General features: G+C 47.1%; 1 protein-coding gene across 2 annotated transcripts in view; it reads left to right on the forward strand.

Annotated features, from left to right (window-relative positions):
- The window catches only part of LOC135901433 (beta-1,3-galactosyltransferase 1-like), a 54,934-nt gene extending 45,624 nt beyond the window's left edge, over positions 1 to 9,310 (forward strand). For both annotated transcript variants that reach the window (XM_065431231.1, XM_065431230.2), the window contains exon 3: positions 7,364 to 9,310. In XM_065431231.1, coding sequence (XP_065287303.1) covers positions 7,364 to 7,874 — 511 coding nt within the window. In that variant the 3' untranslated portion in view covers positions 7,875 to 9,310. The remainder of the gene's footprint in view (positions 1 to 7,363) is intronic.
- Positions 9,311 to 12,448: the final 3,138 nt, after the last annotated feature.

A 12,448-nucleotide genomic window follows, 5' to 3' on the forward strand; every position in this document is an offset into this window, starting at 1 on the left:
CTTGAAGCCTTTTACGACGACTTATCTGCTGGCCACTTGGGTTTTCACAAGACGTATACAGCTGCGTTTGGAGCCGTTTCTTTTGACCAGGCATGTCTACCTTTGTGGCGAAGCACATCGCTCCTTGCGTTCAGTGCCAACGGCGGAAACGACCGACTTCGCCTCCTGCTGGCCTTTAACGTCCCATCCCTTGTCCCGAGACACCTTTTGACATCGTTGGGACAGACCTGGTTGGACCTCTGCTCATAACACCAGCAGGTCATCGATAGATCGTGACAGCTGTCGACCATCTCACACGGTACGCGGAGAACGCTCCTTTACGCTCTAGTTAGGCCTCAGGCGTTGCTGCATTCTGTCTGGACGCCATTGTGCTCCGTCTCGCTACACTTTGTGTACTGCTGAGGGATCGTGGCAGGACTTTCATGTCAACAATGATCGAAGGAGTACTCAGAGCTTGTGGCGCAGTTCATAAGATGACATCCGCGTACCACACTCAAATAAATAGCTTCACAGAGCAATTTAATCGCACACTTAGATAGGATATCAAAGTATATCGGGCCAAACCACAGCAACTAGGACAATCTGTTATCGTTTGTGACTTTTGCTCACAACACCGCTATTCAACGAACTACGAGGTACTCACCTTTCTACCTCTTTACGGCCGTTCGCCGACATTCACCATCGACGTCGCTTTATTAAATGCCACAACTAACATCTCGGCCAGTATACCTGAACAGTTCTTGTCGAGACTTGACGTATGTTGTCAACGTACTCGCCTCGACACAGAAGTCAGTCAGCTAGATCACAAGCAGCGTTACAACATCTCTCGTTGAGACGTCTCCTTTCGTCCTGGAGAGGAAGTGCTATATACTCTAGACGCCCTTTCATACACCCGGATTTTATGAGAAGCTTGAATCACACTTCCATGGGCCCTGCATATTACTGAAAAATTAACGCTCAAGCACTCCGTACAGATTGTTAACCAGCGAAGCTGAAACATTCAGCTCCGTTGTTTATCGCTGGGTTAATCACGACCGTTCATTAAACGACCGCTTAGTAGGCTTATTATATATGGGGTTTTACGTGCCAAAACCACTTTCTGATTATGAGGCACGCCGTAGTGGGGGACTCCGGAAATTTTGACCACCTGGGTTTCTTTAACGTGCACCTAAATCTAAGTACACGGGTGTTTTCGCATTTCACCCCCATCGAAATGCGGCCGCCGTGGCCGGGATTCGATCCCGCGACCTCGTGCTCAGCAGCCCAACACCATAGCCACTGAGCAACCACGGCGGGTCGCTTAGTAGGCTGCCGGATCCTCGGTACGCAGGTGCTGTTTGCGCTCGACTGCACGAGCCTGTTCTTGTGCCTGGGCTGCAGCACCGGCACGGCGTAGACGAGCTGGTTCCCTGTTCTGCTCGCGGCGTTGCTGATCTAAAACTGCGTGGTCTTCAGGAGTACGTATCACGCGCGGCTTACCCATTTCGCAGCCGGAGAGAAACTGCTGCGCGCGTGCTCGGCTGCGACGGAGAGCAATGGCGCCACTACTGGCGCAGCTAATCCAAGATAGCACAAGGCCTTTCCACTCCGATCCATGATGTCATGTTACCTGGCGCGACTGCATTGAATCTGATGGGGATGCCCCCGAGTAGGCAACAATGATTTTGACGTCACCGCTTTCATCACGCGAGCCTCGTCAATGGAAATTTCGGGCCAGGTAGGGTGACGTCATGGATCCGAGTAAACAAGCCTTGTGCTACCTAGGTGGTGTCGGCTGTAAAAAACATCCCCAGTGAGCAATCAATCGTGTTACTTCCGTTGAAGTTTCTTCGGACTGCCGTTACCGTGGTTCAGAAATCGTTCACGTTTCGCGCCGCAAACGATTTGTTCTGCGTTTATTACCTGGCTAAGTGGCGTTCTGGCTGGCCGCTTGCGCGCGCAGGGATATTAGAGTGAGCATTTATCATACGCTTCATCTTCTCATCGGTACCATAGTCATTATCACTTTCTCAAGACTGAAAAAAGTCTGTCTCCGGCCGAAACGGCGACACACTAAGCGGTTGTATTTAAGAAGTGCGTCCACTTTTGAACCAGCAATGGTCTCCTCCGAAGCACCGCGTAAATGGCGTAAATGGAATCTGCGATTGGCCAGTTGTCCTGTTATAACGCACCGCTCACTATCACAAATGACAAGCGCCCGAGTACCGGCGAATTATGAAGAGTTCAAACACAAATTTTGCGAGTAACGGCTCGGATGTCCGCGACTGTACAATTTGCAACATCAGTATCGTTGCCCACCCACCAGCAGGTAATTCTTCAAAAATGAAAAGTTAACGATGCCTCTGTGCGTTGCATGTTTAGGTATTACAGAAGCATCGTGCGCGCTTTACAAATTCATTGAGCCTTCGCATTCGACCCTTTAAGACAGGCCGGAAGGCTGGTATAAATGCGATCGTATCGCGAGTTCTCCAGTGTTGACCAAATTAGGAATCCGCTTAATATATGCGAAGGCTATCACGAGCTTTCGACGTAATGTTGCGTTGCACGTACCAGCATGCTAGAATATGAAAGAGCACGTTTCAAATTTTCATTAGGCAATCACGCTGCAAAAACCATTCAATCAGTATATTTGATCAACGCGAACAAACAATTGACAGGGGCCGACAGAGTAGACACCACAAAGTGCTGACTGCAACTGGTTTAATTTCCACGCAAAGCACTTGTAAATTCGACGTAAAGCCTTCCTCAATAGCGGCGAAATCTCGTGCGAATGAAGCTACGTCTCAAATGAAACAAAAACAAAAAGCAAAACTGCATTACGAATCAATTCTGCCACCCGAGTCACCACGTGAACCGGGGGTCATAAGACCGCGACTCTTTGCATTCGTTTTAACATCTTTTCATCTTGGTGCCGTACGTTGATGAGGTGACAGATGCCTCGGTGACGTGAGCGCTTTTCTGCCGCGCCTCCCAACGCGCGTGAAAAGTAGGGAAGACAGGATGGCCTGGCACGGGACGTCGTCGTTCCGTGATCGATGCCTTTGACTCCGCGTTTGGCGACTCATCAGCTCGATTACGTGAGTAGAGGAGGAGGCAGTACATCGTGGGAGAGACCGAAATGACCCCAAACCCTTACGGCTGTGCTACAATCAAACATGCCGCCTCAACCTTCCCCGCGCGCGTCAGCCTGTGGCCACTGTGCTGCCGCAAGGGCGATGTTACCGTTGTTTCAAAGACGTTAGACGAAGTGTGCACTACAAATGCGTGTTCGGTTTCGCACAGGTTACCACAAGTCTCTCTCTCGGCCCCAAAAGAAGAGTACTAAGGTGTACAAAGGGAACCTGGTTTACGCAGGAAGTGACCCCGACAAGTCATACCGCCTTTTCTTTCATACGCTTAAGGCTATCTGTGATAGATGCTGCCCGCTTGTTCAATGCTCCCCGAGGCAAAAAAGAATTCGTAAACCCTGGATTAGTCAATGCTTGTACAAAAAGATCAAAACCAAAAATAAGTTGAATCACGTCTTTGTATAGACACGTGACGCTGCTCTGCTCAACGAATACAAAAAGTACCGAAATAAATTAAATGCAGATTTGAAAAAAGCTAAGACTTGTTATTATCAATGTCTTTTCGCTGGGATGTTTAATGATCCTAGAAAGCTTTGGAACGAGGTCAACAATCTGTCACACAATTCGAAACTGAAGCGTCCCATAAACATTGCAGCTTTTGCTCACGGCAAAACGGATGTTGAAGCACTCACAGATATGAATGAATACTTCACTAACGTCGGTGATTTTCAGATTCCCAGCAAGAGGGACCTTAGTACGAATACCGAAACTTGTCTTGATTCAGTGCAGAAACGTGTAAGCTTGATACACTCAATATCTTTGTTTCCGACAAGTCCACAAGAGGTGGAAAATTTATTGGGTAAAATAAAGACCAGCGTCTCGCCAGGAATTGATGACCTGTGTGTTGTACCAATTACATATGTTGCGTCTGTTATATCTCTACCGCTAATGCATATAATTAATCGAATGCTGGAAACAGGAATCTTCCCCTCCGATCTTAAGCTTGCGCGCATATACACAATACACAAGTGTGGGGCGCTTAGTGACATATGTAATTACAGGCCAATCTCGGTGCTGCCCGTGCTATCCAAAGTCTTTGAAAATGTTATTAACACGCGCCTCGTGTATTTTATGACTAAGCACCACGTAATAAATGACGCACAGTATGGTTTTCAGAAAAATAAAACAACAGAGCTAGCGTTATTACGTGTTAAACATAAAATAATGGATGACATTGAAAATAAGCTTTATACCGTTGGTCTCTTCATTGATCTTATGAAAGCATTTGTGTTAACCAGAATATTTAATTTGTTTAACTTCATGATTACGGCATTCGTGGCGTTCCCTTAGATCTTTTAAAAAATTATCTTTCCCACAGAAAACAGTGTATAAAAATTGGTAATATTATTTCCCCAACTACTACAGTAAAACAAGGAGTACCTCAGGGGTCGATTCTAGGGCCCTCGTTATTTATACTTTACATAAACGATATATTTGATATACCTAACTCCCCAAAGTTAGTAATTTACGCTGATGATACCAATATATTTCTTTTCTGCGCGTACACTTAGTGACCTGCAGAACACGATTAACGACTACCTAATGCAGCTTGATAGCTGGCTTCATGCAAATAAATTAGCTCTAAACCTAAAGAAAACTAACTACGACTTGTTCAAACCCACCAACAAAACATGTGACAGTGAACTCACGCTGACATTCCAGGACACCGTCATAGCAAGCGTAAAATGTCAGAAATTTTTAGGTGTGTTGTTTGAAGAAGGTATGTCATGGAATACACACCTAAACAAACTAACCTCAGAACTAAGCAGAACAGTTGGTTTATTATTCAAATTATCAGATCTCATTCGTCTGCAGCTAAAGAAAGCGATATATTATGCCCACTTCTACTCCCGTTTATCCTACTGCACACTAGTTTGGGGCACTACAACGGCTACGAATTATAAAAAACTGGAGGTATTACAGAAGAAAGTGCTCAGGATTCTAGAGAATTATCATGGTGAACCCAAAGATCTACTAACTAATCCTTTGTTTATTAAACACAATTTGCTCAAAGCGAGTAAAAAATATGACTACAAACTCCTGCTGCATATACATAAACATAACCTGTTACATTCAGCACACACGACGTCAGCTCGTTATGCACTGCGTAACGAATGGTTAACAACACCACGAACACGTACAAATTTTGGCAGGGCTGTGCTCGCTTATCAAATACCCGCAATAATAAAGCGTGTGAATTCCCAAATAAATTTCAGCATGAAACTCTTCAAGTTCAAGTCTCAAATAAAGCGTTTTTTTGTTGTATGAGTGAAGAACCCTTTCACACAAGTGCATATTTATTTTTTCATGTTTTTATCTTTTTATTGTGTGTTCGTAGTAGTCATATTAGTATTTGATTTTTTCTCTTGCATTGTATATTATTTTCACTATTTGAAAATGCCTTGTAATGTAAAGTTTTTCAAACTGTTCTTTTGTAAATATATCACTTTGCCTGCTGTCTGTATGGTCCCCAGGTCCCCTCAAGTTGTCTATGACAACTTTTTTGCCTGGAGGACCCCCCACATTTTATTGGAAATAAACTGAACTGAACTGAAAACTGAACTGAACTGAACTGAAATGCGAATGGACAAATGGCAGGCGCATCACGCTTTTCAAGGAAGAGCCTCTGCTCCGTTCTGGATTTGCTACGGATTAAAATAAGGTCCTACCGCAATCTCACCCGAGCATTGCCCCAAGAACAAGAACAGCGATGTGGGCGTGTTGGTTTAGGTCCATGTTGTAAAATTTGTGCGGCGCGAAGCACTGAAGTGCGGTAAGAAAAGGACAAAAAACGGAAGAAGGATATTGGAAGAGGACAACACGAGCGCTGTCCTCTTGCAGTCATTCTTTGTTCGTCCGTTTTTGTTCTTTTTTTCCCGCACTTCAGTGCTTCGCGCTGCAGAAATTTTACCTCATTGCCCCCAGCTTTTGCGAGGGCGTGAGAACAGGCGTCGCTCAACACTGTATATATGCGCGACAATGCACTATGAATGCTCCTCCCTTCCATAGCTTGCTGCCTTTACCCGCGCTGTGTGGCCAGCCGCCTCTTTTACCATGCAGGGAAACCCAACATCTGTCACCGACGAAGTTCTCCATGGTCAGATCTCGTAGACATGCATACACAAACTCCCAAGAAAGTGGACATGAGAAAAGCCGCCGCCGTAGGTCAGTTGGTTGAACATCCCATGCGCAATGCGGAAGATGTGGGTTCGGCTCCAACCGGCAGCAAGTTCTTTTTATTGCGGTGACAATTATATGGACACTTCAGGCGCATTTCTGCCGTCGCCGTGATGTTCCGTATAAAGTCCAAGGTCGATACCATCTTCGCCGCGCGCCGTATGCTATATGTGCGAGTGCAAGCGTGCCAGTGTGGGCCCACGATGGTCGCCCAATATCGCGCGCGCGAAGTAGGAAAGCGGGCAACAAGCGCGCCGTCTTCCGTCGCGTGCAAAGCAACGGTGGGGGGAGGGAGCGGGCGTTCTACTCCGGCGGCGGCCGCGTATGGCGCGGCCGAGCGCGCCCCCTTGAAAGCGATCTGCGATGGGGACGGTGTGCGCCAGATGCTGATAGCTTCGTGTGCGCTGTGTTCTTGCCGCTTAGATCGCATCGAAGCGAGAGGCAGCACGAAGGTCAATTCGCTCGCTGCTGCTGCTGCCACGCTTTCTCACTCCAGAGTTTTGACAGCGGGTGTGCGCGGTGAACGAGTGAAATGTGTTCAAGCTTGCTTGTTAATTTACGTGGTAAGCGAAGTTTACTGTACACTCTCAGAGAAAGGTACACCCTTTGGGGTGTATATCTGCCACACAACAATAGTCATCTGCCTTGCTTGCGTTTCCTTTCTTGAAAACGCCACGCCCGCTAATTTCCTGTTGGGAATGCTATGTCATGCTGATAACGCGCATGCCGTTCGTTATTGGGAAGTACCGGGCTCGCAGCGTTAAAGAAAGGAAATGCGGACAAGACAGATGACGTTTATTGTTGTGTGGCAAGATACAACTCAAAGGGTGTAATATTGTTTCATATAGAGTGTATAGCTGCCTGCTAATTTGCTATCGCAATCGATTGTTTGCCTATCGGGCGAAACTGCGAGTTTCTTTCGTTCGTTTTCATTTCCGTTTATCATTTTTACTTTTCAATTATAACACGGATAACTTCCCCATGCATCCCTTGGTTTTATCTGTTCGCATGCAGTCGCCCCTTTCGCTTCGACTGACAGTGTTCACCTTCCTGCGCAGGTACCTCGTGAAGGCCGATGACGATGCGTTCGTGAATCTAGCCGCGCTCCGAGAGTACTTGGCCGCTGGGTCCCGGCGGCGCCGGAGGGCCATCATCGGCTACCTGATGAAAGGGTTCCGACCCAACCGGAACCGGGCCAGCAAGTGGTTCACCTCGCCGCAGCTGTTCGCCAAGGCGCGACTGCCGGACTTCGTGAGCGGATTCGCGTACGCTGTGACTCACGACGCCGTCGGCCCTCTGTACGCGGCCGCTCGGATGACGCACATGTTCCCATTCGAGGACGTGTACGTGACGGGTATGTGTCGCGAGAGGGCGCCCGTTGCAGCGGGCAGCGACGCGATTGCACTGGAGGGCGCTGCCAGGTTCAAGAACCACCGGAAGAAGAACCGTGGAGGCACCGCGGCGAAGACGTTGTGCTCGCTGTACGGAAACGTCCTAGCGCAGCACGAACTGACGGCAGCCGAGACGCGGAATCTCTGGGGGGACTTGACAGCTGGCAAGTGCAGCTAGCCTTGGGCTGCCTGGACTCCTGGCAAATGCTTCGACACCGAGAAGGCAGATTATGCCTACTACGCTTCACACCGTCTACAACTGACGACTGCGCAAGGTTACATATCTGTGGCCGGGCACGAAACCTTGCAAGCTGACAGTCATGAACTGCCTGGACTGACAATGATTGCACGGAGCCGACGACGCTTGCGTGAAAGAGAGGGGGAAATATAGAGTTGGAGGAAAGGCAGGGCTTAACCGGATGAGTTTCCGGTTTGCTACCCTGAGCTGGCGTGGAGAAATGAGGGTAGAAAAAGAGAGACAGATTAAAGAAACAATGACACAAGCACGCACGCACTGACACACCCACACAAACACACACACGCACCCCAAGAACGGCGCTCCCATTGTAGACATTGCGACAGGCCGGTGGACTGCAAAAAATCCAGTGTGCTTGCGCGGACTTCTGATGTGGTGATAAGTTCCGTAGATGCCGTAGGATGCTTTCTTGAGACACAAGTGACGCTTTCGACGTTCATTGCTATACCTAGAAGAGCGGTGGCTACGCAGAGTGTACAGGTCGAGTGTCGTCAAGGATGAAGTCTGGCAACTAACTGTACACAGCGAACTCCTGTGCGGACACGACACACAGCGGTCTTGATATTTCGCGCTCTACAATGCCGGTTCCAGAGGCGGTGCACCTGCGACGTAAACTTCACACCTGGCAGCTGCAGGCGTTTTGGATGCAATTCCACTAAGCGTTTTAAATACCGATCGTTACTCTGCGTTCGAGCATAGCTCGCAGACGTGACCGAAATGGTGCTGTGCACCGTGTATGACATGTAAATAAGTGCACTAAAACGAACTGGAATAATGTAAATTATATACATATGTCGACCTAAATGTTATGGCGGAAACGTGTGCGGACCTGAAATCACCCTGGCGTGGTCGAAACAGAGTCCGCATCTGCACTCTGGTGCAGAACAGAGCATGTTCTTTCGCGAAGTTGAATGGCTGTGCAAGGGACATTCGACACAATTGGCGGCAGTGAGGTCGCTAGCCATATAATATGCAATTTTAGCATCGAGCATTGCGATTTCGTTTCGTTGCGATAGCAATAATATAGACACTCGAGGCGCATTTCCGCCGCCGCCGTGATGTTTCGTATAAAGTGCAAGCAGCGGGTACCAAAGGTTGAGTGGGACGAGCAGCCGGAGCAGTGCGTGCTTTGCAGTGAAGTGCCAGACGACGAAACGTACCGTGGCGGCGCTGCAACCGGAGTGGAGTGGATCGCGTCAAGGTCGCGCCGTTGGAAACAGCCGGCGATTCTGCTCGGCGGGTATCGTTCGCTCTGCTTCGCGCGCTGCTATTGGCGATCAGACCGCTCAAGTGGTGTTCCTAATTACATACGACGTGCATTTATGTCTTAAGAATAAATTCCTGTTGTTTATTCTATATATGCCGTGAAATCATTGCGCGTGCATTGTGGCCGCAGTGCTGGCTTTTATTCTGCCGTCATTGCCGCTGCCTTGCACGGAGAACAAATATCTTGCTTGTTCTGCAAGCAGCATGCGTAGCGTGTATTCTTGCGCATATATTTTTTCATCAGTAGGTAATGCGAAGCGCAGACAAAAAAAAAAAACAACTTTACGCTTGGTGCCTGCCGCGTTAACAATTCAAACATATCTGCCCCATCCAGCGCCCTGTTCCCAGACTTAATTTTTAAAAAAAATTCTGGAGTTTTATATGCCAAAACGACGATTCTGTTATGAGGCACGCCATACTGCGCGACTCTTGGATTAATTTTGGCCACCTGGGGTTCTTTAATGCACGGTACGCGGGCGTTTTCACATTTCTCCCCCACCGAAATGCGGCCGTCGCGGCCAGGATTCGATACCGCAACCTCGGGTTTAGTCGCGCAACACCAAAGCCACTACGCCACCACGGTGGGTCTTGTCAGATTTACGTAAACAGAGAAAAAAATCCTGCGCAACATTCCGTTCTTGTCTGCGTCTTCCTAGTGAAACAGAATGCGGATTAATTAAGGTAAGTAATCTTCTATTGGGTCACCCCCTCCCCCCCCCCCTCGGGCGCCCAAAAGTTTCTATTTAATTATTCTATGCACTAATCTTTGGCCCGTAAGCCGCGTTCAATTTTTTTTCCAGTCCATGCCTTGAAAAAATATATAGAAAAGAAATCGGCGCGGTAGCTTAATTAGTGGCAACAGTGGCTATGGCGTTGGGCTTCTAAATTAGAGCTCACGGGTTCAATCCATGCAGGCCGCGGAATTCGATAGGGACGAAATGGAAAAGCGCTCGTTTACTTATATTTAGGTGTAAATTAAAGATTATAAGAATTATAGAATTAAATTTCACCCTACGTGGTGAAAACTCAAACGCCGCGGGTGCTTCGTAATTATATATCGTAGTTTTGCCACGCGAAACCTCATAACTTTTTTTCTTTAAACAACGTAGCTTTGTCGTTCGGTGCTTTTCTAAGGAGTAAACAAAATGAAATTATGCTCGAGCCCGATTTTCCATAGAAACAGGTTATGACTTTCTTACATTTCAATCTTGCTATAGTAGTGCCGTTCCCAACTGTACGTCAGCTCGACTGAGCAGCTTGTATATATAAAACGGCCGTTTTCAGGTATCTGCGGTGTATTATATATCATAACGAGAATAACGAAGCAGTTAAAAGAACGGCATGCCTCAAGTACACGTAGAGATACATGAATATTTCCTTTGTTCGTTGAAGGAGACAAGTGTGCTACAACATCAACTACTCAAGTTTTAATGGGATGAAATCATGGCGATACTGTCAAAATTTTTTTTCCTTGCTTGAATCGTGTTAACAGATTTACAGGCTGCCCCGAAACGAGGCATTCATATTGATTGACAGCTAAGGACGTGTTAAATAGAAGTTTTCAGTCTCCGTGCGTTAGTTCGCTCACGAACTGCTGTGCCTATGCGCAGCAGTTGTGACTCGCCATCATCATAACCGTTCGGAAGTCCTCACTTGCATCGGTCAATCGCCCTCGATCAATTCAATGTGCTGTTAGGGGTTACATTCGAACAGAAACGACTACTCGATAATTGTAATAGTGAATTCTGGAATCGAACACGATCCGAATAGCAAGCATCATTCGACGATACTTCTATGTTTCTCCTTCATTTCACCTGCTGGTACGATGAAGGAGATTGCCAGACCAGCCATGGAGATTACATAGGTGCTGCTACTCAGAATGAGTCGGGGAGACTGGAAAGTACATAGGCAAGATCCTTTCTGTTCATATTAGCGTTCAATATCATTGCCGTGATTCATCCTCTCGGAAAGCTCTCGAGGAGCTCATCCACTTTCCTTTGCATTAATTTACCATTTGCTCTATGCTGTCCTTGGCGTTTTGTTTGTCTTCTAATGATACGAGCAATACAAACCAGGCCCTTCGGTTAACGCCCCTTCTTCTCGTTCATTACATAACGAGGGTCTCGAATCCGCCAACACTGAAGCTTTCAGGTAGCATGTGCGGGTTTACTGACCAGTTGGTTGACTTCACCCACAAAGATCACGTAATCGTGACACCTGCGGCAGAAATGATGTTTCACTCTAAGAACGGTTTACACCCTTTGGCATGCCCCCTTCTGCCACACAATAATAATTGTCATCTGCCTTGATGCGTTTCCTTTCTTTATCGCTGCGAGCCCGGAACTTTCCAGTATAACGAACGGCACGCGCGTTATCAGAAGGGACACTCCAAAGGGTGTAAACTCCTCTATGCTGATAACGCGCGTGCCGTTCGTTACTGGAAAGTTCCGGGCTCGCAGCGATAAAGGAAACGCATCAAGGCAGATGACGATTATCGTTGTGTGGCAGAAGGGGCACGCCGAAGGGTACACTGTTCTTAGAGTGTTCACATCCGCCGCCAAGGTTTGTGAGTGGTGGCGCTGGCTAACACTCCCTCGGTTAGTTGTAGTAGTAAAACATATATAATACCCAAGAAAGTGCAAGGGAGAACGGCGCCGGCGGTAGCTGAACTGGTTAGAGCACCGGACGCGTAATGGGAAGACATGGGATCGTTCCCCACCTGCGACAAGTTGTTTTTTCATCCACTCTCATTGTCATTATTTATCATTTCTTTAATTCAATTCGTAAGTACAAGTAATTTATCCTACGTTGTCCTTAGTGTCTTTGTTTGTGGGCTTCTTATGACATAAAATAAATATCGCTCGCTCGGTTAACCCCCGTTCTTCTCGTTCCTTTTCTAAGAAATATATCGGTGAAACGGGACAATCAATGAACGCCAGGTTAAACGGACACAACTAAAAAGCTTCCCAAAGCCACCACCGAACATTGCAACCAACCAAGTCATAATTTTGATGAACTTAAACTCTAAACCCTGCAGTCAAATTTCCGTACTGCGTAAGACAGAAAATAGATAATCGTGCCTCATCCACAAGTTCAAGTCATTGCAACCAAAAGAGAGAAACGTTTCAAAGAGAGCTATAGAATGTATTTGCTATGGGAATTTTCAAACTATAGGCAACAGCACGTAGTTATTTTCCATTGAGTTGCTTAGCCTTTTTTTGTTATTAGGT

This window comes from Dermacentor albipictus, chromosome 1 (assembly GCF_038994185.2).
Source record: "Dermacentor albipictus isolate Rhodes 1998 colony chromosome 1, USDA_Dalb.pri_finalv2, whole genome shotgun sequence".
NCBI lineage: Eukaryota > Metazoa > Arthropoda > Arachnida > Ixodida > Ixodidae > Dermacentor > Dermacentor albipictus.